The sequence below is a fragment of the Rana temporaria genome, chromosome 4 (assembly GCF_905171775.1).
Source record: "Rana temporaria chromosome 4, aRanTem1.1, whole genome shotgun sequence".
Lineage (NCBI taxonomy): Eukaryota > Metazoa > Chordata > Amphibia > Anura > Ranidae > Rana > Rana temporaria.
In genome coordinates, this window is record NC_053492.1 from 171,963,534 (window position 1) to 171,989,765 (window position 26,232).

At 45.7% G+C, this 26,232-nt stretch overlaps 1 protein-coding gene across 5 annotated transcripts in view; it reads left to right on the forward strand.

Moving 5' to 3' along the window:
- The window catches only part of ECT2 (epithelial cell transforming 2), a 107,044-nt gene that overhangs the window by 213 nt on the left and 80,599 nt on the right, over nucleotides 1-26,232 (forward strand). For 4 of the 5 annotated variants that reach the window (XM_040349381.1, XM_040349382.1, XM_040349384.1 and 1 more), the window contains exons 2-4: nucleotides 2,523-2,599; nucleotides 11,892-12,035; nucleotides 26,120-26,199. In XM_040349381.1, the coding sequence (XP_040205315.1) occupies nucleotides 11,909-12,035; nucleotides 26,120-26,199 (207 nt within the window). In that variant the 5' untranslated portion in view covers nucleotides 2,523-2,599; nucleotides 11,892-11,908. Of the gene's footprint in view, nucleotides 1-2,522; nucleotides 2,600-11,891; nucleotides 12,036-12,426; nucleotides 12,594-26,119; nucleotides 26,200-26,232 lie in introns of those variants that run through there. The other variant, XM_040349383.1, reaches the window with a different exon arrangement.

A 26,232-nucleotide genomic window follows, 5' to 3' on the forward strand; every position in this document is an offset into this window, starting at 1 on the left:
GCTCAGCGAGGTGTCACAGCGGACACAGACATGGGGGGAGGTGCACCCGGCGCCCGCGGCCATTGTGTTACTATTGTCAGTCCCAGGAGACAGGGACCTGCTGTATGTGAGGGCACACCTGTCTGGGGGGGAATGTCAGACAGATGGCTGGTTTACATAGAACCTGACCATAGGAACACATAGTACTTCCATCTTATCACCTGCTTGCTGTGGTGATTATGACAAGAGAGAGTCCAGGAGACCCCCATTTCCTACCCCCCCCCCCCCCCACGCAGGGATCCCCGTTTCCTATCCTCCCCCCCACGCAGGGATCCCCGTTTCCTATCCTCCCCCCCACGCAGGGATCCCCGTTTCCTATCCTCCCCCCCCACGCAGGGATCCCCGTTTCCTATCCTCCCCCCCACGCAGGGATCCCCGTTTCCTATCCTCCCCCCACGCAGGGATCCCCGTTTCCTATCCTCCCCCCCACGCAGGGATCCCCGTTTCCTATCCTCCCCCCCACGCAGGGATCCCCGTTTCCTATCCCCCCCCACGCAGGGATCCCCGTTTCCTATCCCCCCCCCACGCAGGGATCCCCGTTTCCTATCCTCCCCCACGCAGGGATTTCCATCCCCCCTCCCCCCCACAGGGATCCCCGTTTCCTATCCCCCCGATGCAGGGATCCCCGTTTCCATTCCCCCTCCCCGCGCAGGGATCCCCGTTTCCTAATCCCCCCCCCCCCCGACGCAGGGATCCCCGTTTCCTAATCCCCCTCCCCCACGCAGGGATCCCCGTTTCCTAATCCCCCTCCCCCACGCAGGGATCCCCGTTTCCATTCCCCCTCCCCACGCAGGGATCCCCGTTTCCATTCCCCCTCCCCACGCAGGGATCCCCGTTTCCATTCCCCCTCCCCACGCAGGGATCCCCGTTTCCATTCCCCCTCCCCCACGCAGGGATCCCTGTTTCCTATCCTCCGCAACGCAGGGATCCTCGTTTCCTATCCTCCCCACGCAGGGATCCTCGTTTCCTATCCTCCCCACGCAGGGATCCCCGTTTCCTATCCCCCCCGACGCAGGGATCCCCGTTTCCTATCCTCCCCGACGCAGGGATCCCCGTTTCCTATCCTCCCCGACGCAGGGATCCCCGTTTCCTATCCTCCCCGACGCAGGGATCCCCGTTTCCTACCCCCCCCGGCGCAGGGATCCCCGTTTCCTACCCCCCCCCCCCGGCGCAGGGATCCCCGTACCCTATCCCCCCCCCCCCCCAGGAATCCCCGTATCTGATTACTGTGAAAATTGCAGTTTAGGAGTTAACCACTAGAAAACAAATCTTAGTGACTGTGTATGAACAACATGTAATACATTGACAGTTTTTATTTATGTGGGTATATTTATATTGACCCTTTAATGCAAGGAATGCACAAAGATAAAAATGTTTAGGCTTTAAAGCCATTTTATTACCACTTTCATTTGTTTTCTAATGATGGCCATTGTCATTAACATAGAAACTTTCGTTTTAGAAACTGAGTTCAGCCACATTTCCAGACATACTCTAATATCCTATCCTGCAGAATGTCTGCCATCAGTGTTATGTTGGGAGTCATAAGCCTCGTACACACGATCAGATTTTCCGACGGGAATTGTGTGATGACAGGACAATCCGACCGTTTCTATGCTCCATCAGACACCTGTTGTCGGATTTCCCACCAACAAATGTGGGATAGTATGTTTTCAAATTTTCCGACAACAAATGTGTCTGTTGGAAAAAAAAATCCAAAGTACAAACACGCATGCTCAGAAGCAATGCTAACCATAGCACAACATTATCAGAAGTTGCCCAAAGGGTGGCGCTAAAGAGCTGAAAAACCACGTAGTTTTGTGTGTGTTGGCCGACAATTTTTTGCCGTTTGTATGCAAGACAAGTTCATGACCAACACCCTTTGGACAAAACTCCTACGCTTTGTCCACGGAAAATCCGATCGTGTGTACCAGGCTTTAGGCTGGCCATAGATGGGCAGAACAAGTATCTGTCTTAGGCCTGGTTCACACCTCTGCAGGTTGCATTTTGCATTTTTGATTCATTGAAGTCTATGGAGCCAAAAATCAGAAAAGTCCCCGTCCCATTCTATAAAACGAAATCCATAGAAAAACCATGATAAATGGACTGTATTGTGTTTCTGCAAAACACACTAAAAAAGTTTCTGTCATGGATTTGGGTTTGCTATTCCATTGACTTGTACAGAGGAAAGCAGTTCTGATGCAAATGTCCATGTAGCCAAACCCTTTGACACTTCTCAGAAAAGAGAAGGAAGGCTCCATTTGTAAAATCTGACATCCCAAGCACCTTTTCACTCCAAGGTCTGCACCTGAATTGGTCCCTCATAGATTGCTAACCTTGAATTGGCTGTTGCCAGGTGCTGAAAAGTGTGACCACCCCTGTATTTGGGTTGGGGCTAACACCCAATATTCCTCAAGTGATTGCTTTCCTGTGTTTAACCATTTTGCAAAGCCGATGTTTCAATGTTTCTGCCTTTTTATTCTTAGCCGTATGGAGTGAAGATGTGTGTACAGACGTTTTGAAGCTTGCACAGAGTGTTGATTGCCGGATAACTTATTTTCTTGTAAGTATTGTGGTGGTCTTCTTTTTTTCTTTTTTTGTCTTCCTGTATATTTCAGAAATAAAATTGTGCATAACTATTTGTCCAGAGACACTGCATGTACATTATTTCTAGGCAAACTAACCAGCTGTTTTTATATTGAGGCAGAATCAAATGTTCTTGGGCTACATTCTCTTGTTGTCAAATGTTATGGGCAAAATTAAAGAAGTTCATTCATAATTACCATGGATTGAATCTGAAAAATACTGCATTGTGGCCAACAGATGGAGTTGAGGGTCATAGGAAACAAGGACTCTTGCACGCAGAAGTAAAAAACATGTATTTTAAAATTTTTTTTTTTACTGATTTGAAATGAGCTGCATTGTTGTGTATGGGACATTGCACACACAGTTAAGATCATTAACCGCTTGTGGACCGCCGCACTACGATAAACGTTGACAGCATGGCACGGCTGGGCACAAGGGCGTACATGTACGTCCCCTTTAAGAACCCAGTCGTGGGTCGCAAGCGTGGCGGCGCGACCCGGTCCGAAGCTCTGTGACCGCGCCCGCGGACCCGATCGCCGCTGGTGTCCAGCGATCGGGTCACAGAGCTGAAGAACGGGGAGAGGTAGGTGTAAACCTTTCCCCATTCTTCTCCGTGACTTGTCACTGATCATCATTCCCTATGACAGGGAACAGACAATCAGTGAAGTCACACATCCAGCCACGCCCCCCTACAGTAAGAATCACACACTAGGGCACACTTAACCCCTACAATTAACCCCTTCACTGCCATTGTCATTTTCACAGTAACCAGTGCAGTTTTATAGCACTGAACGCTGTAAAAATGACAATGGTCCCAAAAATGTGTCAAAAGTGTCCGATGTGTCCGCCATAATGTCGCAGATCGCCACCATTAGTAATAAAAATTCCATAAAACTATCCCCTGTTTTGTAGACGCTATAACTTTTGCGCAAACCAATCAAACGCTTATTGCTTTTTTTTTTTTTCTTTTACCAAGAATATGTAGAATACGTATCGGCCTAAACTGAGGAAAAAAAATGTTTTCTTTATATATTTTTGGGGGATATTTATTATAGCAAAAAGTAAATATTGCATTTTATATTTTTCAAAATGTCGCTCTATTTTGGTTTATAGCGCAAAAAAATAAAAACCGCAGAGGTGATCAAATACCACCAAAAGAAAACTCTATTTGTGGGAAAAAAATGACATAAATTTTGTTTGGGAACCACGTCGCACGACCGCGCAATTGTCCGTTACAGCGACGCAGTGCCGAATCGCAAAAAGGGGCCTGGTCTTTTAGCTGCATAATGGTCCGGGGCTTTAGTGGTTAAAGCGGTTATCAACCTCTGGATGGTTTTGTGTGCGTCTATGGATGCACACAGCCTGACACAGCATCGAGCCCACAGGTGCACTCCCATAGGAAGCTGATAGTGAAGCACAGAAGAGATTTTTTTTTTTTTTACCCTGCAAGGTAAAGCCATAATGTGCTTGTATGCATTGCATACTAGCACATTATGTTAAACTTGCCTTAAAATGAAGCCATCCTGCGCTGAAATGTCAGAGCTGGAGGCTGCTTCCATCTTCACCCGTCTTGCTTTCACATTTTCAGACTCCGGCTCTGTGACTGGCTGGAGCCGCAGTGATGTCACTCCCCCGCATGCATGTAAACGGTGCACGTTTAGGAGATATTTACACTACCTATAGCAGGGTTTGACATAATCCAGGCTCCAGGTCGCAATTGCAACTAGAATTAGCGACCTGGGGAAGGAAGCGAAGGCCGCAGAGCCGCGGCCTCAATTACTGACCAGCGCGATCGCGCAGCGGGGGAGGTAGGGGCACACAGAGACACAGGATACTTGAGGTAATTGAGGCCGCAGCCTTCTGCAGGCCTATGCTTCCTTCTGTGATCTGGTGCCATCTTGTGGTGGCCGTTGGCAGGACCAGACAACCAGCAATGCTAATGGAGCTTCCCCTGTGTTTTCACTGCCATCTCCTTCCTTCTAATTGGAACCTCCAAACATTATATATATTTTTTTATTCTAACACCCTAAAATGGCTGTCATTGCAATACTTTGTCACACCGTATTTGCACAGCGGTCTTGCAAGCGCACTTTTCTGGGAAAAAATACTCTACTTTTGAATTAAAAAATAAGACCACAGTAAAGTTAGCCCAATTTTTTTTTTATTTTGTGAAAGATAATGTTATGCCAAGTAAATTGATACCCAACATGTCACTCTTAAAAATTGCATCCACTCATGGAATGGCAACATTTTTTTACCCTTTAAAATCTCCATTGGCGACGTTTAAAAAAATTCTACAAGTTGCATGTTTTGAGTTAGAGGAGCTCTATGGCTAGAATTATTTCTCTCGCTCTACCAATCGCGGCGATATCTCACATGTGTGGTTTGAACACAGCTTTCATATGCGGGCGCTGCTCACATATGCGTTCGCTTCTGCGTGCGAGCTCGGCGGGACGGGGTGCGTTTCTGGCTCCTAGATTCCAAGCAAATTTGTCAAACGTCAGTGATGGAAGTTTAGCTTCAACTTTGATACAGATGATGAGTACAGAGCCGTAAAACAAAAATAGAAAAGGTTTTCCGTTCAATGCAGTATGGCAGGGATAAGCAATTAGCGGACCTCCAGCTGTTGCAAAACTACAAGTCCCATCATGCCTCTGCCTCTGGGTGTCATGCTTGTGGCTATCAGTCTTGCTATGCCTTATGGGACTTGTAGTTCTGCAACAGCTGGAGGTCCGCTAATTGCATATGCCTGCAGTATGGGATCCCTGTTTACATGCCAAGGTCCTGTTCACCATTTTATGTGATATCCTAATCTGTGTGAAATTGTGCATGTTCACACATTGCATAGAAAAACACTGTTCTCTGGCAGGTGCGCTGTCATGCCATGCCTTCTTAAAGCGGGAGTTCACCCAATTATTTTTTTTTTCTCTTTTCCCCTTAGATGAATGCTCGTTTTGTCTAGGGGAATCGGCTAGTTGTTTTAAAATATGATCCGTACTTACCGTTTACGAGATGCATCTTCTCCGTCGCTTCCGGGTATGGGCTGCGGGACTGGGCGTTCCTTCTTGATTGACAGTCTTCCGAGAGGCTTCCGACGGTCGCATCCATCGCGTCACTAGTAGCCGAAAGAAGCCGAAGGTCGGTGCGGCTCTATACTGCGCCTGCGCACCGACGTTCGGCTTCTTTCGGAGAATCGTGACGCGATGGATGCGACCGTCGGAAGCCTCTCGGAAGACTGTCAATCAAGAAGGAACGCCCAGTCCCGCAGCCCATACCCGGAAGCGACGGAGAAGATGCATCTCGTAAACGGTAAGTACGGATCATATTTTAAAACAACTAGCCGATTCCCCTAGACAAAACGAGCATGAAGCTAAGGGGGAAAAGTGTCCTGTGCGGGTGAACCTCCGCTTTAAAGTGGAGGTTCACCCGGAAATAACATTTTTTAACCTTAGATTCCTGCTCATTTTGTCTAGGGGAATTGGCTAGTTGTTTTAAAACCGAAGCTGTACTTATTGTTGTAGAGAGCGATCTTCTCCGCTGCTTCCGGGTATGGGCTGCGGGACTGGGCGTTCCTATTTTGATTGACAGGCTTCCGACGGTCGCATCCATCGCGTCACGATTTTCGGAAAGTAGCCGAACGTCGGTGCGCAGTATAGAGCCGCACCGACGTTCGGCTTCTTTCGGCTACTCGTGACGCGATGGATGCGACCGTTTGAAGCCTGTCAATCAAAATAGGAACGCCCAGTCCCGAAGACCATACCCGGAAGCGGCGGAGAAGATTTGAAAACAACTAGCCGATTCCCCTAGACAAAATGAGCATCAATCTAAGGGTAAAAAATGTTTTATGGATGAACTCCCGCTTTAAAGCAGTTGTAAAGGTTTGTGTGTGTGTGTATTTTTTTTCTCTAAAATGGTAAACATGTATACTGTAATTAAAAGATATTCCCGCGCTGGCCAAGCCTAAAAGCTGGTGTACTGCAGCAAGCACTGAAGGTAGTATCAAGACCCAGGTAAGTATAAATGTAGTAGTGCTGTGCTGCGCTGTGCATAAATAGGTGATAAAGTGCAAATGTGCTCACGTGACAGGTACACTTGAAAGGCAATAAATGGATGGTCAAAATGGCAACAATAAAATATAAATAGCCAGCTGCGACAGTATAAACAATGGACTGATAGTGTCCAAATTCTGTGAAAAGTGTGCCACAAAATAGATGTAAGAATTGACTCAAAATCTTTAAAATGGCATCATCATGTGACAAGTGCAACCATAAATAAATATATTCACACTAAAATTCCATAAAATTAAATAAAAATGAATTAAAAAAAAAATGCAGTGAAGATAATGTCCTTACAGTGCAAGCTGGATGGATAGATGTGTGCGCACAGTGATCAGGGTGAAGGTGCTGGTATGGAGTGCTACTGATAGGTGGTTGCTGGTTCTCATGCAACTTGGGCTATAGGTGTCCCCTTGCCTTACCACTGTTAAGGTAACAGCGTATGAGTGTGTCTTTCAATCTCCTGGTGGCTCCTGACATCTCAGGCTCCGCTGGTATGTATCTTTATTTTGGCATCAAAGTCCCCTTTAAGTGTCCCTGGTGTATCTGTATCAGCCTCACATTGGGGCATGGGGGGATGTAAAGAGGGATGCTCGATAGTGTAGTATTTAAAAAAATTATTGGAATCAGGAGCAATAATAAAAACATGTACTCACAATGTGAAGTATCAGACAGGCATATCAAAAACGAGCCGCAGACTCGTCCAATATCACTTCCGGCGGTTACTTCCAGGTATCGCAGCTCTGGCGCTGTGATTGGCCGGAGCCGCAATGTCACTCCCGCGGGAGTCGCCAGTCACGGCACAGCCTCCTTTAGAAACTGCACGTTTTGCTGTTTCGTAAGTGCGCCTGCACCATTGTCTACAGCACGTGCGCAGTAGACATCGGTGCCTGTCATTGTAAATCTCTCCTAAACCGTGGAGGTTTAGGAAATATTTCGAGCACCTACAGGTAAGCCTTAATGTAGGCTTACCTGTAGGTAAAAATAGTTGTAAAGGGTTTACAAGCACTTCAAAGCGGAGCTCCACCCTAAAGTGGAACTTCCGCTCATCGGAAAACTCCCCCCCTCCCCCCTCCGGTGTCAAATTTGACACCTTTTCAGGGGGGTGCAGATACCTATCTAAAGACAGGTATTTGCACCTACTTCCGGCCACACAGACTGTAGGTAGACTGCGGGAAGGACATCAGATCCCGTCCCCCCCTCCCCTCGTTGTGTTCTGGGTAATAGAGCGGGGACCAGTGAGCACGGCGCACACGACTCGCGCATGCGCCGTAGGGAACTGGGCAGTGAAGCCGCAATGCTTCACTTCCTGGTTCCCTCACAGAGGATGGCGGTGGGGGCAACAGAGTGACGAGCGATCACTCGTCCTCTGCTGCCGACCGCGCTGGACTCCAGGACAGGTAAGTGTCCTAATATTAAAAGTCAGCAGCTGCAGTATTTGTAGCTGCTGGCTTTTAATATTTTTTTTGGGCTGAGATCCACTTTAACGTGTTTTATCTTTAATGATCCTCGGCTCCATCTAGTGGTCATAATGCAGTATTTTCACAATTGCCTCTGTTCATTACGAATGAACCCATCTTTATTATCGCCCATAGTATTTGTAAGAACATTCAACCAGAAGCGAAAGTCTAAGAATGTTTGATTTTTTTTGTCCCATTTCCACATAGAATGATTGAACATTCTTCTCTACTGGACAAATAGCAATTCCTTTTTTTTTTTTAATAGATCCCTTTGTGTCTATAATGTTCTAGTTGCAATTTATAAAGATGTTGCTTTGCGTAAATATTTATGGAGATGTTTTCTGTATGCTTAAGGCATCGTTCACAAGGGGTGTTTTAATCTGTGCCCTGTTCAAGGCCATGCTTGCTGGCACAGGGATTCATGGGTGTAGTCTGGATCCCTGTGCTGGTGTTCTGTCGATTTGTGCCTTCCATCAAAGTGCATGCACTGAATGGAAGGACTCTCCAGCCGATTTCCTGATCAACTGGTGATATTACCATAGAGCATGCGCACTTCGTAGGAGGCTTTTTTTTGACGGGCACAATTTAAAGCGGCGGTTCACCCAAAAAATACATTTTTAACATTACATTCAGCCGAGTTGTCATGATGACAATCGGCTGTTTTTTTTTTTTTTTTATATCCCGGTACATACCGTATTTTCACCGCCGCTTCCGGGTATGTCTTCTGCGGGACTCGGCGTTCCTAATTGATTGACAGGCTTCCGACCGTCGCATACTGCGCGTCACGAGTTGCCGAAAGAAGCCGAATGTCGGTGTGCAGGCGCCGTATAGAGCCACACCGACGTTCGGCAACTCGTGACGCGCTGTATGCGACGGTCTGAAGCCTGTCAATCAATTAGGAACGCCGAGTCCCGCAGAAGACATACCCGGAAGCGGCAGTGAAAATACGGTATGTACGGGGATAAAATAAAAAAAACAGCCGATTGTCATTATGACAACTCGGCTGAATGTAATGTTAAAAATTTTTTTGGGGGTGAACCCCCGCTTTAATGCTATGCAAACAGCAGAGGGACACCGTATTTGTCATGTGGTGCCTCGCTATTGCAGTGCGTGTTTACTGTGTGCTCATGGTCCGGTTTTGTCTGTGTTGAAGGGTGGGTTGTGGTTGTGTTGAACAGCGGGTTTTGCCTGTGTCTATGGGCGGGTTGCAACACAGACAAAACACACCCACAATCCCTCCCACAACAACAAGGCTCAATCTGACTACGGTATCCCTCCGCTCTTTGCATAGCTTTCAATGGTGGCCGTGAAATAGTATCCTGTTGAAAAAAGCCTCCTATGATGTGCGCATGCGCTATGGTGACGTCACGTCAACTAATCGGGAAATCATATGGAGGGCATTATTCGATAGAACACTGGCAGTACCATTGCTGTTTCTTGGGATGCAGTATCTGCATGAACACAGCCCCCAATGTGACATCCCTGCAGGTGCGCACAAATGCATGGATGTTACATTGGGAGCAGAGCCTGTGCCTGTGTCATGCACGGGGCAAGGATTAAAACGCTCAATGTGAACTATTCCTAAAGTGTATGTTACCCCAAGATTTCTGATATCTGTGTTACCATGTACCTGTATTAAAAAGTATTCCGTCCTCCTTGTCTTGCTTCCTTAAAGTCACCTTTTTGTAAAAATGCACACTTTTTTTGCATGTAAAAATGTGCATTTATTTTTTTTACATTGCATCCAGAAAAGCATTTCACTGCAATCAGCAGATCGCAGGTGCAATGCCTGGATCCTGCAGGCTGTCATTATGCTGTCTGCCTGTACCTCCGATGGAGGCAGTTATTAAATGACAGGAAGAATCAATTAACTACCAGAGTGCCCACTAGCACCCTTGCGCTGGTAGTTGTAGTCTATTCATTGACAGGAAACTGAATGAATGATGCGGTCGTGTGGGCAGCCCTGCACTGCTGTGCTGGAGGTGGAAGATGTGTGGATAGGAGGTTATAACCTATATATGGGTGAAACATGTTCCTAAAGGTGAACTTATCCTTAAGGCTGGGCTCACACTAGAGCTGCACGATTTTGGGCAAAATGAGAATCGCACATTTTTTGCTTGGAATAAAGATACGATTCTCTCACGATTCATGCGGCGCAAAGTCTTTCACATGCAAAAAAAAATTGGGCTGACTTTACTGGTTAGTGTTTTTTTTTTTTTTTTTTTTTTTTTTTTCCAAAACAAATTGCATGTTAAAGACCATTGCGCAAATATTGTGCGACATAAAATATTGCAACAACCACCATTTTATTCTCTAGGGTCTCTACAAAATATATATATAATGTTTGGGGGTTCTACATAATTTTCTAGCAAAAAAAAAAAAATGATTTTAACTTTAAAACGACTGTCAGAAAAAGGTTTGGTGTTTAGTGGTTAAACGTTCCTAATTTACATACCGAAGTCTATTCCTTTGATGTAAATTACAAATTGATACAATGTTTAGACTTAACATTCCACTGATGGAATGTTTTCAAAACTTGGCAGACTGCCCAGACTTTGACTTTTGGGGATGAGACCAGAGAGAAAATTCTCTGCATACCAAAGATCAAAACCCTTTGTCAAGATCGCAATGGAAAAAATCGCGATAACGATTCTTGACGATTAATCGTGCCGCTCTAGTTCACACCGACCACTGCTCACAGCAGGGTGTCCGGTGCACCCCTGTTCCCCGATTCAGGTGTGAATCGGGTCTGAATTTCTGCCTGAATTTGCACCTGATTCTGAGCCAAAAACTCACAGGAACCTTTCCATATGCAGACTGCGGCCTCCCTGGAGGTGTGTGAACTGGCTCCATTGAGAGCCGGTCGGATTCTCTAGTCATGTATATTGGATAAGTGTGAACACAGCCTTAGTGATTGTAAACCATTTTTTGGGGTTATTTAAAAAAAATAAAATCGTCATACACTGTGCAGCTCGTTTTTCATCGACTTCTGGGGTCCCTCGGTGGCTCTCGCGGCTCCTCCCTGCATCAGATAAGCGCCCTCTCAGGGGGGGTTACCTTGTAAGCGCTCTCCCCCGAGTCCAGCATTTGGAGTCCATAGACGCGAATGCTGGGCTTGGTGTCCGCCTTGATTGACAGCAGCTGGAGCCCTTGGTTGCGCTGCTATCAATCAATCCAATCAAGAGCCGGGACCCTGTGCGGAGGGGGACAGTGTGTCCCTGCCATGGGACATATGGGGCTCAGGTAAGTAAAACGGGGGGGCTGGGGGCCGGTCACTACCAGAAGTTCAGGATGCCTTAAGGTGAAAAAACACGAGGGTATACAACCCCTAATGTACAATACGTGGTTATCCTGCCAGTCCCCCTCTGTCCTATTTCAAACTAAATGGATTGTATACAAGGTTCAGGTATAGTTTGCAGATGGACTTGGCCTCTGAAAGTCTAAGCATTGTTGGTTAGAAATCGGTACCATCCCTGAGGTTGAATGATGGCACTTTGGTAGAAAAGGTATTCTGTGCTGTAAACTAAACTGTACTCTGATTTCTAGTACTTGGAAGGATTTTGGAACCAAGGCTCCTAGCTCTTTACTTTTCTAGCGTGTTTTTCCATCATTTAGAAAAACAGGACTAGATTACAAAATGTGACCAGAGATTATCATTTTTCTATTGGAAGATCTTCCCTTGTATGCCTAGCAATAATTGTTGTTTGCCTTTAATCTTTACTATAAAAAAAGAAAATCTAATTTTATTTTTCAGACAGATCATATACAATCATGAATGACAACAGTATGTTGGCACCTGCTGGGGGCAGGAGTCTCCTGGCCGATTCTTCTGTATTTGACTTCAAAATCGCGGAGACATCAAAAGAAAATATTTTTTCAATTCCAACAGACGTTGATGGTAATGTATAACTTTTTATCAGTGCGGGTGCAAAAGTCAAACTGCTTCTAGTCTGTGGCTTCTCTCCCTATCTATCCAGGATTGTCTGCAATGAATTAATTTTTATACACAGCATTAGTATTCACAGCTGAAGATTTTTTGTGTAGCTTAAAGGCCAAGTCCAGCCTTTTAGGCCGGGCTTCTCCTAAGGGTCACAATTTGTTTTGCACTCCTGTGACCCATTTTCAGCAGAGAGAGGTCTGAAGTCCGCTCTCCGCTGACGTCACTGCCATATATGGGGGCAGTGCGTCATCCCAACTTCCAAGTCTGGATCCTCCAGCTGCCCTGATTGATGGCAGTCTGACCGTCTCAGCGAGCTGCTGAGACGGCTGCTCCCCGCCCCTCCACTGCTCAGCACTTCAATGAGCGTGGAGGAGCAGAGAGGAAAGAGGCTGACTGACAGTCGGCAGCTTTCCTCTCTGAGATCTGTGAGAACTGAGCCATCGGCGGTGGCTCGGTTCTCAGTGCAGAGACGGTGGGGGACAGACAGAGCATCGGCCTGATGCTCCATCCACCGAGGTAAGTATGAATTAAAAATAAAAATTAAACCCATACTTGTCTTTTAAAGACTTCCTCAGCAATGTTAAATGGCAAATATATTTGCTTTTATATATGCAAGGAAAACTTTCCTCTTTTAGCGCTTACTTCGTTACCAGCTGTTTTTTTATATCTGTATGAGGGCAAATGAATGTTGTGGCCACCTGTGTTTATATAACGTCATATTTTAATTGCGTCGTGGAGGTATTACTTTTAATTTTTCTAAGTGATATTTTGGTGGAATTGTTCTCAATAAAGATTACTATTTAACTCTTTCTATTACCAGATTGTTCCTTTTTTGAAGAATCCTGTCCAGACCTTTGGGTCTACTCCCCCCTTTTTTCCTAATATGCATACTTGATTCAGAGGAGCACACCTAATCTTTAATGTTTATGTAATTCGCTGAATCGTCTTAGTCTGTGGGCTATAGAAGTGTGTTTTTTTTTTTTTTTTTTATCAATACACACTTTTGTACCCGGACAACCCTTTACTAGGGTGAGACTCCTGGACAACCTTTTTGTTTTTGATGGGTGCCTGTTTTGGCAGATCAGTTGGATAAGGAGCTGTGCTTGTGTAAGAATCTAGATTTTCAGTCTTGCTCCATATTTTAGCTTTAGTTAATCTGTTGTAGCCTGACTTTTTTTCCTAGAGCTTTGTAGATAATGTTTAGAATTTGTCATGCCACTAAAATTGTTAGTGAGTTAAAGCTGAGCTTCAGCCTTAGTTTCAGTCTTGCACAGTAGTAAAAGCTTCTCTTCTGTACTGAAATTGCTTACTCTGATTTCACTGCCCACTGTACTTCATATGGCGTGCATTAGAGGCTGGAGCAAGTTATTTAAAGCCCACCTCATATCCTGATTGGTGGATGACCAGCCTTTACTTCCCCAGGCCTGCCCCTTTCAATTATGGAGTCTCCACATCACATACTGTATGAATGTTACCTAGGGAAGTCTGCATGCCTAGGAATGCCCACTCTTCCACACCGACATTGACCCAACATTGAAATATTTGCATGGCTCCTCCCAAGAGTCCTTGCACTGCTTGTATTGTGGCTAAGGATTCCTGAGAGGAATGTGACAGGGCAGTGCAATGTTTTCAGGAAGCTATGTACAGCAACCCTGCTGGTCTCTTACACCGTGATCTTGCATAGAAAGCCAGTAATTGGATGTAATGTATGTATTAAAAAGGGAAAGGTTTTAGTTAACCATTTCCAGCCCAGGGCAATTCTGACATTTCTTGCATACATGGTAAAATCAGCATTTGTTTTTATTAGAAAGTTACTTGGAGCCAAACATTTATATATTTTCTGAAAGCCAAGGCCTTGGAGGAGATAACTGTTGAAACTTTTTATGTCACAAAATATTTGCGCAGCCGTTTTTATCAAATCCAAATATTCAGGGAAAAATTAATTAAACATTTTTTTGGTGTACATAAACACATATAATGCAAAATTGTTTGGTAAAACATGACGTCGCACTGAGTAAATGGATACCAAACATGTCAATATTTAAAATGTCCTCACCCCCGTGAAATGGCAACCTAAAGTACGTGAATCTCCATCGGTGATGCTTTAAAAGCCTTTACAGGCTATCAGTTTAGAGTTAACTTATAGGTCTGGCACTTTAGTTATTGCAGTCATTCTGACATTCGCAGTGATGCCTCACATGAGGTGCAATCACCATTTACATGTGTGCAGGACCTATGTTTAGGGGTTTACATTTTTTCATTATTTTCCTATTAAACATTCTTGCTATCACAAGGTATGAACAAACATCCCTTGGGATAGCATGAGCAGTAGCGGGTACTTTTTTTTTTTTTATTACAACCAAAATCTCACCTCTGCCCTCCAATGCAGCCGATCAAACACAGATCTGTTTAATCTGCTTAGTCACTGGCCGGTAATGGCCAGTAAACAAAGAACTAATATTAGAAGTTATGAAATCCTCGCTTCTGGTTTTATACACCATAGCAAAGGTTGGGGAATGGATGTTCCTCCTTTTCTGATAAACTCAGTGAGATGGGAGGGTCTTGGATCACTTTTACCTAAAGCTTGGCAGAAAATTTTGCTGCCATGATCCTGGTATAACCACTTAAACCCAAGGATGTACAGAGACGTCCTATTGTGGGAGCCTAATTTATCTAAAATGAAAACATAAAAATCTGCACAAGAGACATGACAAAGTATTCCCATTACAATCCCCCCCCCCCCCCCGCTGCTTTCCCCTATCCCCGTTACTGTATGCCTTGGCGGTGGAGCCCCTGACGTCCTCCCTCAGGGCACATCCGAGCATTCAGGGTCTCAGTCGTGGGGAGCCTGTGGAAACGATCAGTCTGTACGCTGATGATATGCTTCTGTATTTGGCTGATGCTGGCCAGTCCCTGCAGACTGCCCTTGAGGTTATTGAAAACTTTGGTCGTTATTCTGGTCTGAGGATCAAGTGTATAATAATTGGTTTGTGTGATCACGGACATGTGTACGCAAATGATCATGGACATGTGTGCAAATGATCATTGTGATATGTGATTTTACTGTTGCATATGTGGGGACATATGTGTTTTGGGGACATATGTGTTTTGGGGACATATGTGTGTTTACTGTGGGACACTAGACTGGTTATCAGTGAGTAAAAAGCTGTAAAAAACAGCTCATACTTACTGATCTCCAGCCAGCTGCAGCGATCCACCCTCCTCTACTCACCGACTTCTGTGTGAGGAGAGTCAATCACCTGCAACCGGCTCTTTGTTTACATCACATGACGGCTGTGATTGGACACGGCCGTCATGTGATCAGGAGGGCCAATCGGAGTCCTCCTGCCGATCTATGATGCGCCGTGTCCGGGTGACACAAGTGCATCGGGATCGTACGCGAGATCCCCCTCCTTCTGAGGGACGTTACTGAACGTCCACTCAGGAGAGAGCACCCACCCGGCCGTATATGTGCAGTGGCCGGGTGGGAAGTAGTTACCATATTGCTACACTTGGAGGCGCCTCTCTTCTCTTTTATACTCTGTAGCCTCTGCTGGATTTTGCTTCTAATCCCCTTGTGGAGGCTTCCATTTGTGGATGGACATTGCTACAATCTATTTATTTTTTATTTTTTATTATGGACTATAAACTGAAAGACCTATAAATGGTTGTGGAACAAATCATTGGAGTTTCCATTATTTCCTATGGGGAAATTTGCTTTGATGTAAGAGTGCTTTGGATTACAAGCATGTTTCCGGAACCAATTCTGCTCGCAATCCAAGGTTTTAGGCTGCATTCACACCTAGGCGACAAGTAACGCCGCGATTCGTTTCACTTTTTTTTTTTTTAACCAATTATTTCCATTGCTGTCTATGGCCGAACGCCAATGCCGCCTGAAAAAAAGGGTTCGGGACTTGTTTTCAGGCGGCAGGCGTACGGCGTTTCTGCGTGAGATGTGAACCATCTCATAGACAGCAATGGAAATTCGCCCCTCCAGCGTGTCAGCGTTTTGTCGCCTAGGTGTGAATGGAGCCTTACTGTATTTAGATCTAGTTCTGGACACAACTTCTGCCAGTGTTATTCTACAGAATGAACTTGTAATACTTTGTGGTTTCAAATTCAAGTCTATGAGCCAGTCTTGGACCTGATGGTAGTCTATTTAGAGGCTCTATTCCACTCCAGACCTCTACAATGCTATATTGTATTGGCATTCCTGGACAGACTGTTCAGTTGCTGAGTGCTCAGGTTGTGCCTGGCTCTGAAATAGGAAATGTTTCCTTCCTGTCTTTTGGAGAACACCAATGACTGATAACCAGCCTGTTGAGCTGGGGAGCAGTCCTGGGTATCCTGGTGCAGGGGACTTGAACAGTGAAGACGTCTTGGCTCTCGATCAACATTCTGCAGCTTTTGACAATTTCTGCTGTCTCTGCAGCATTGTACTGCTCCTGTGGCAAGAGAACTTGCACCTGAAGGTGTTCCCCCTGGCTTCCAAGATCAAAAACAAACATGGCAGGTTTTCTTTATCGTACATCACGGGACACAGAGCGGCATATTCATTACTATATGGGTTATATGGAGTACCTTCAGGTGATGGACACTGGCAATCTCAAAAACAGGAAGTGCCCCTCCCTATATAACCCCCTCCCATAGGAGGAGTACCTCAGTTTTTACGCCAGTGTCTTAGGTGTTGGTCATGGTTTAGCTTGCCTCCACATCCTTGGGATTAAGGTGGGCTAACCGGTTCTGTCCAAAGGCCTCAGTGCTAAAGTGGTCAGCAACCGGACCCCAAACCATTGGGGTATAGCCCATAATGCTTTCTGTCACAGAGAGCTGGACTCTGGGCCCAGAACTTAGAAACCTTTGGGGGCCTAATGTTTCTGTTGCCAGGGTGCTATATGGGCCCAGGACAGTGGATCCTTCATAGGAACCCGGGGCCTGAAGGTCTAGACGCCCCACGGAGATGGGGGAAGATTGGACCTCTTGCTGTGCAAAGTCCTGCGGCATGGAGCAGGTAAGTGAAGGGGAAACTTGCGGAACTTGGTTCGCAGCAGGTTTTGTCTGGGGGAAGGTCACAGCGGGACATGCCTATGGTTTATGCGCTGCATCTGGCAAGGTGAGTCACATATCTTAAGATAGGATGACTCTATATGTGTATATTCCCCATAATTGTGACCTCCCTGGTAGTATTGCAACTGGTGCTAGTAGCATTGAAAAGGGCCTGTGTGTATAGTGACAATTCTCTCTGAGAGAAGCCCCTGGGAATCTATTGAGGTTTCTTATGTAGAGGAAGTGAATGCTCTTACCTGCAAGCCTGCTCAGAGAGGTCCAGGCGGTTGCTGCAGAAAAGATAATGCCGCTCTGTGGATCCTGGCCTGGACGGCAGGATCAGCCTCTGACCTCCTCGTGTGTGGCCTCCCCCCCCCCCCCGCCGGCGGGCGCGCGTCCCCGTGATATGGGCGCAATTTCGCGCCGTTTTTCTGAAGGGGAAGGGCGGGCCCGTAGGTAAAAGGAAGGGGCGGCCCTTCCAAAAGAGTTCCCAGCTCAGTGATGTGTTGGAACTGAGAGAGGAAGGACCAGAGCGGCAGAGTGGGGCGCCGAGGACACACAGTGGCCAAAGAAGAGTATTACAGTCTTCAAAAAGACTGTTTTTCACCCTAAAGATAGGGTTTCTTTTTCTTTTCAGCAGTTTTTTTTGGCAAATACTACTAAAGGGGGACAGAATGGTTTTTCTTTCTTTGGTTTAAAAAAAAAACAAAAAAACAAAAACAAACCAAGATTAATAAGGAAAAGCATTTTTTTCCCCAGAAAGGGTTTTTTTGGGCAACAACTATTTATTTTCCCAAACACCATTAAGTAGCGGGCGTACCTCGGTATTGTACCATGGCATCTGGTTCGGAGGGTACAAAAGGTGGGGATTCCCCCAGAGGGTCCGGGGTCTCGGACAAAGTCTTACCGCTACTTTCCCCAGAAGGAGCCTTGGTGAGACCATCGGGATCTGGGGCTGGAGCTGGCACGGGTCAGTCCAACCCTAGGGTGGTCACGGACGAGGTACTGTCTACCTCTCTAAAGGAGATGGAAAAAAGAATGGAAAAAATGATAGCCAAGGCTATGCGGGGCAGAAAACGGAATAGATCTCCGTCGCCCGAGCGTGAACCCTCAGATGAGGAGGTCCCTTCCGCAGGGGAATGGGAAGACCTCTTGGACAAGGACCAAGTAGGTTCAGGGATCGAGGATCCGGGTACGGAGGAGTCTGGCGCAGCCTCCCAAGGGGAGAGCTGGTGGGTTCAAGTTTTAACAGACTTGGTCCATAGGACGTTCAACTTGCCAGTACCAGATCTCCAAGTATCAACGGTCTCAGCTTTGGGCTCACTAAGAGCGCCTCAAACCAATGCGGTTTTTCCGATCCATCCTCTACTAGAGGAAGTTATGTTCCAAGATTGGGCCAAGCCAGATAGAATCTTTGTACCACCAAAGAGATTCTCTGCCTTATATCCTATGGAAGAGAAATTTTCCAAGAGATGGGCAGCCCCGGCTGTAGACGCAGCCATCTCATGTGTTAACAAATCTTTAACATGCCCTGTAGAAAACATACAGGTGTTCAAGGATCCGGTTGATAAACGCTTGGAAACGCTACTTAAAACCTCCTTCACTACTGCAAGGGCAGTAGTGCAGCCAGCTGTGGCTGCAATTGGGGTTGCGCAAGCATTATCGGATCAAGCTAAGCAGATGCTTAAACTTATTCCTGCCCAGCAGGCAGAAGAATTTTCGGACGTCCCTAGGGCCATACGCTTTACGGTAGATGCGATTAAGGATTCGATCCAGCAAGCGTCACGTTTATCGTTATCCCTTATCCATATGAGAAGACTCTTATGGTTAAAGAGCTGGGAGGCAGAGCCCCCATGCAAGAAGCTCCTGGTAGGGTTCCCCTTCCATGGAGGACGACTCTTCGGAGAAGACCTGGACAAATACATCCAGACCATTTCAAGCGGAAAAAGTACTCTTTTGCCCACCAAGAAGAAGTTTCGGGGGCCTGCGTTTAAACGACAGTACTCCCCTGGGCAGGGGCCCTCCAATACCAAACAGTATCGACGGCCTCCTGCAAGATCAAATTTTAACAAATCGCAGGGACAGGCCGGCGCAGGCAAGAAGCAGTGGTTTCGCAAGCCAGCAAAGCCAGCCCCCAAGCCGGCCTTATGAAGGGGCGCCCCCACCCTCGAAGGTGGGGGGAAGACTGCGTCTCTTTACAGAGGTTTGGGAGGCCAGCATTCCCGACAAATGGGTACGGTCCTCCGTGGCTACAGGCTACAAACTAGACTTCCTAAAGTTTCCTCCTCCTCATTTTCAGGAGTCAAGAGTACCAAACGATCCGAAGAAGGGAGCCGCATTAATAGCGGCATTGAATCATCTACTCTCTCAGGAGGTAATAGTAGAGGTACCAGTCCAAGAACAGGGGCTAGGTTTCTACTCCAACCTATTCATTATCCCAAAGCCCAACGGCGATGTCAGGCCAATTTTGGACTTAAAAATGGTAAATGCATACCTAAAGGTCCGCTCATTTCGGATGGAATCCGTGCGGTCAGCAGTTGCCGCACTTCAGAAGGACGATTTTATGGCATCCATAGACATAAAGGATGCTTACCTTCATGTTCCAGTTTACCAGCCACATCAAAGATTTCTACGCTTCTCGGTGGCTCTACGTCATTTCCAATTCATGGCACTTCCCTTCGGGTTGGCTACGGCCCCCCGGGTGTTCACGAAGGTCCTAGCTCCAATCCTAGCCAATCTAAGGATTCAAGGGGTCACGATCCTAGCATACCTGGACGACCTCCTAGTCATAGATCACTCGTCTCCTGGCTTGGAACGAGCAGTGGCCCTCACAGTTCAGTACCTCGAGAGGTTCGGCTGGGTCCTAAATCGAGAAAAATCAGCATTCCAGCCCACAAGGCAGTTGGAATATCTCGGCATGAGATTAGACACAGAACAACAGAGGGTGTTTCTGCCTCTGATAAAAGTCAAAGCCATCAAGGAATTAATTCTACTGGTTCTAAGCAAGAAGGAACCAACTGTTCGCCTATGTATGCGGTTACTAGGCAAGATGGTGGCCACATTCGAGGCGGTACCGTACGCCAAGAGCCACACTCGCATCCTGCAGGCAGCAATCCTGTCAGCCTGGAGCAGGAGGCCACAGGCCTTAGATATCCCTTTGCCGCTCTCATCAAGAGTCCGACAAAGTCTGTGTTGGTGGTTAGACCCTCAGAATCTACTGAAGGGGAAGTCTTTCAGCCCAGTGGCTTGGAAGATAGTAACCACAGACGCCAGCCTAACAGGCTGGGGAGCAATTTTGGATGGTTGCACTCGCCAAGGCACTTGGGCAAAGCCAGAGAAGCAGTTGCCCATCAACATCTTGGAGCTCAGAGCTGCTCGACTAGCCCTCAGGGCTTGGACGTCCAAGTTGCAGGGGTTCCCGGTGAGAATTCAATCGGACAATGCCACGGCAGTGGCATACATAAATCACCAAGGGGGAACCAAGAGTCAAGCCGCTCAGAGAGAGGTGAGCTTGATTCTCCTATGGGCAGAAGCTCATGTGCCCTGCATATCGGCAATATTTATTCCAGGAGTGGACAACCTTCAGGCGGACTTTTTAAGTCGCCAGACTCTGTTGCCGGGGGAATGGTCTCTACATCCACAGGTCTTTCAGACACTCTGCCAGAGATGGGGAGTGCCAGACGTGGACGTCATGGCATCAAGACTCAACAAGAAGCAGGTTCATATCCCGCTCAAGGGATCCGATGGCCTGCGGAACCGATGCGCTGGTTTGCCCTTGGCATCAGTTCAAACTACTTTATGTATTTCCCCCGCTCCAGTTACTACCCCGCCTGCTGCGCAGGATCAGGGTGGAGCACATACCAGTCATCCTGGTAGCTCCAGCATGGCCCAGAAGGGCATGGTATTCACTAATCCTAAAGATGGTAGTGGGAGACCCTTGGACTCTTCCTCTACGGCCAGACCTGCTATCGCAAGGTCCGATCCTCCACCCTGCCTTACGGCATCTAAATTTGACGGCCTGGAAGCTGAATCCCTGATTCTCAGGGGTAGAGGTCTGTCTCGGAAAGTAATCTCTACCCTAATCAGAGCCAGGAAACCGGTCTCTAGGGTGATTTATTACAGGGTCTGGAAGGCCTATGTAGGCTGGTGTGAGTCCAAGCGATGGCTTTCTCGCAAGTTTACCATCGATAGAGTATTAAGTTTTCTCCAGCTAGGAGTGGATAAAGGACTGGCATTAAGCACAATCAAAGGACAGATTTCAGCTTTGTCAGTGTGGTTTCAGCGGCCGCTGGCCACCCACTCGCTAGTTAAGACCTTCCTTCAAGGGGTCTTACGTATTAATCCTCCAGTTAAATCCCCGCTTTGTCCGTGGGATCTAAATCTTGTTCTGTCAAGTTTACAGAAACAACCTTTTGAGCCGTTGGCTGAAATTCCTTTGGTTTTACTGACAAGGAAGTTAGTATTTTTGGTCGCCATAGTTTCCGCCAGAAGAGTATCGGAACTGGCAGCCTTATCCTGTAAGGAACCATATCTTATTTTGCATAAGGACAGGGTCGTTCTCCGCCCTCATCCTTCCTTCCTACCAAAGGTTATATCCAGTTTTCATCTAAACCAGGATTTGGTATTACCATCCTTCTTTCCTAAACCTACTTCCAGAAAGGAAGGGTTGCTGCATACCTTGGATATTGTCAGGGCCATGAAGGCCTATCTTAAAGCTACAGAGAAGATCCGGAAAACAGATGTGTTGTTCATTTTACCGGATGGGCCCAAGAAGGGGCAGGCAGCTGCAAAATCCACCATCTCGAGGTGGATTAAACAGTTAATCACTCAGGCCTACGGCTTGAAAGGGTTGCCTCCTCCGTTATCATTAAAGGCTCATTCTACTAGGGCCATGGGCGCCTCCTGGGCAGCACACCACCAGATCTCTATGGCTCAAGTTTGCAAGGCGGCAACCTGGTCTTCTGTCCACACGTTTACAAAATTCTACCAGTTGGACGTAAGAAGGAATACGGATACAGCCTTTGGGCAGGCAGTGCTGCAGTTTGAGACCCTCGGATTCCGGGGGGCTCCCTTTTGAGTTAAATTTAAAAATTTATTTTTTCTCAACTAAGTTGGATTTATTATGATTTGAGTATATCTCTAAATTAAATCCTTTCGTCTTAGGAAGATGTTCTCCCTCCCCTCATTGTAAGCATTGCTTTGGGACATCCCATATAGTAATGAATATGCCGCTCTGTGTCCCGTGATGTACGATAAAGAAAAAGAGATTTTTAATACAGCTTACCTGTAAAATCTTTTTCTTGGAGTACATCACGGGACACAGAGCTCCCACCCCTCTTTTGGGGACCATTTTGGGAGGCATACTGCTTGCTACAAAACTGAGGTACTCCTCCTATGGGAGGGGGTTATATAGGGAGGGGCACTTCCTGTTTTTGAGATTGCCAGTGTCCATCACCTGAAGGTACTCCATATAACCCATATAGTAATGAATATGCCGCTCTGTGTCCCGTGATGTACTCCAAGAAAAAGATTTTACAGGTAAGCTGTATTAAAAATCTCTTTTTTCTCCAGATACAGGGATCCTCTAGTGCAGTGGTTCTCAACCTTCTAATGCCGTGACCCCTTGATAACATTTTCCAAGTTGTGGGGACCCCTAACAGTCAAATTTTTTTCGTAGCATGGGTTGTGAGCACCCTAGGCAAGACAAGTAATTTGCACCCCCAAACCTATGGACATTTTGCAATCCCTTCCACTCATACAGTATTACAACCCCTATGGTACATTTTAGGATGTACAACTCTTTCTCTTTGTTCTCCTTTCTTTCTCTTTTATCTCTCTTTATTCTAATTTCTTTCTTTTTTTTTTCCCCCCATCCCTTTTCAGCCATCTTTCTGGTTCTTTTTCTCCCTTTTTCTTTCTTTCATCCCGCTGTTTTTCTCTCTATTCCATGTATTCTCTATTTTTATTACTTCTCTTGCTCCTTGGTGGGGGGGGAGTGGCAGTGCTGGCGGGGAATTGGGATGACTGGCAATGCTGATCAGACAAAAAGGCTGGGAGAGTGGTGTGGGCTTCAGGAACAGCCCAGGATGTGGGGACCCCTGGCAAATCATCATTTGACCCCCGAGGGGGTCCCGACCCCCAGGTTGAGAACCACTGCTCTAGTGGAACCAGTGGATGCTCTGGTGGCTCTCTCGGATCATTACACTGTGATCTATGCCTTTCTATCCTGGAAAGACTCTTCTTTGTCTGCTTTGCTGGATTAAAATTAATGGTGTTCTGGTTATCATTACTCTGAACTAGCTCTGGCAGATGTAATATGCTGACTTGGTAAGTAGGGATGTCCCGATACCGATACTAGTATTTCCCGAGTACTTGTACTCCGATGCACTTTTTTTAATAAAAAAAAAAAAACAGTAAAGTTAGCCCAATTTATTTTTTCAAGTATTTGTGAAAGATAACGTTACGCCGAGTAAATTGATGTCCAACATGGCGACAAACTTTTACCCTTAATCTCCATAGGTGACGTTTAAAAAAAATTCTACAGGTTGCATGTTTTGCGTTTGAGGAGGTCTAGGGCTAGAATTAATGCTCTCGCTCTACCGATCACGGCGAAACCTCACGTGTGGTTTGGACACCGTTTTCATATGCAGGCACTGCTCCCGTATTTTTTTTTTTTTTTTTTTGCTTCTGCACGCGAGCTTGGTGTTAATTGATTGGTTTGCGCAAAAGTTATAGCGTTTACAAAATAGGGGATATTTGTATGGCATTTTATTAATATTTTTGTTTACTAGTAATGGCGTCGATCAGCGATTTATTTATTTATTTATTTTTTTTTCAAAGTGGAGTTTCCATCCCAAATTTTTTTTTTCATTATTGTGCTCATTAGACCTAAAAAATAAATTTTTACTCACCTGGAAATGCCTGTTGCTATGCGGTCCAACGAAATCTCCCTTCGGAATCACCTAGGATTCTGACATCTCCCTCGGCTCCTCAGCATGCTAATGCTCCTGGGAAATGTGTGTCATAATTTCCCAGGATGCAGTGTGCTGCCCCATTATAACTCCCCATCCAAGACTTCCAGGAAGTAAGTGCTTGTGGGCTTCACAATGCCCACCAGCAAAATGACAACGGTGTGGACATAGTTTTATAAACTATCTTTTTTAAATAACTATGCGGAGCGGCGGATTGTAAAATAGTAAGTGACCGGATTTATATTATAAAAAGGCATAATGAAAGGACATACATTTAAAAAATGATAATTGTGGTTGGAACCCCGCTTTAAACAAAACCTGTAAGCTTGTTGGGGAAGGTAGTTTTTGGGGCTTTGCCATGAATTCAGGGAAAGTTGAGCCCCCGTTATAAACAGGGCTGTGGAGTCGGAGTCGGGGGAAATTTACCTGGAGTCGGCAAACAATGCTCCGACTCCTACTAAATTTAGATTGGAATAAAAAAATAAAAAAAAGCAAGTTTAAATGTCCCAAGTCACAAAAAGTTATAATTAATGACTTCTCTACTGTAAGAATAAAGACCAATGCATGCAGTGCCTCACGTAACCGCAAAACGAACACGTTAAGTGACCGTGAAGAAGCATGCTTTTCATGTGCTTCACTATATGGCACGCAACGCACAATTAGGAGCTGCAATACTTCTACTTTCCATAGTGTTGTGTTCTGCTTTTACAGGGAACGCATGTTAGAGAACCAGCAAGTGTCCAAATAAAAAAATTCCAACAGGAGTTTTATAAAGCACTAAAAGAAGTTGAAAAGTATGGTCGCTCATCAAAACTTACTGTTGAAGAAGCCATCCTTGTTTATCCAGAGATCGTTAGTCATGTGGCCAGAATAGTTACTGCAATGCCACCCACGTCAGTGTCGAAAGATTATTTTCAGTCCTAAAAATAATAAAGTCCGACTTAAGAGCCTCTATGAAAGAGGATCTGGCAGAGGCAATTCTCTTCCTTAGAACTCTACATTGAATTGATTTGCATTTGCTAAGCCTATAACTACATTTCAAGATTAATATAAACCATTTCTAGGTTTTACAGATTTTGTTTTTGGTTCATTATGGATAAGCTTTGTTTTTGTTCTAAAACAACCAAATAATGTGGTTTGTATTTTTGAACTGGTAAAGATCCTGTTCCTGATGTTTATGCCTGCTGCTACTATCCAGTCACTTGATTGTTTTCATTGTGTTTGTCTTTTGCTTAAACTGTGCAATACAGTAGACTGTTGGCTTCCCAGCCAGTAGTCCTGTGGTAGGTTGCGTTTCTTTCCCTCAAGGAATGTATAAAATACATTCGCATATTAATACAGAGGAGTCGGAGTCGGAAGTACATAAAACTGAGGAGTCGGAGTCAGAACATTTATCTACCGACTCCACAGCCCTGGTTATAAATGTAAAATAGAACTATCAGCAAAACTTTGTATAGCGTAAGGGAGGCATATACGATAACCCTTGTTTTTGTTTTTTTACCCTGTAGGGAAGATTTAAAAATTAAATTAAATAAATCCTTACCATACACTTTTTTCCCAGTTCAAGTGCTCATGCCTCCCATTCAATTCCAGTGCTTCTATACCGGCACAGATGATTAAGTGTTGCACTCCTCATAGGCCTTCTAAAGCATTAATACCAAGAAGAAAGTGAAGGAGTGTGTCTGACCAGGTCAGTTAGACTACTGGAATCTGGGCATATCAGCCAGTAGGCACCAGACTAGTGCACTCTCCTTGGCCAGCGGCCTTTTATCATCCCCAGTGTAATTCTGTAATAAGTGAGCAGCTGCATAATGGTGTTGCGTCACTGTAATGGGTGTACCGTTTCTGACATGTCATCATCTAGTTTAGCCTTGCTTGATGGATGGACCTGGAGACTCCTGTATTATTTTGCAGGTAGACCTAATTTTAGAGCAAAACACACGTATCCTGGTGTTTAGGGGAAAAGATGGAAGGAGACCACTGATTACAACTTGTATTTAATGTGTTTAAATTCTTTTAATGCAGAAGACATGCCCCAAATAGAAACAAGAGTGATTCTGGTTCAAGATGCTGGAAAAAATGAAGCGTTATTAAAAGCTCTTGAGGTATGCATCAAGATGTACTTTTTCATGTTTTTA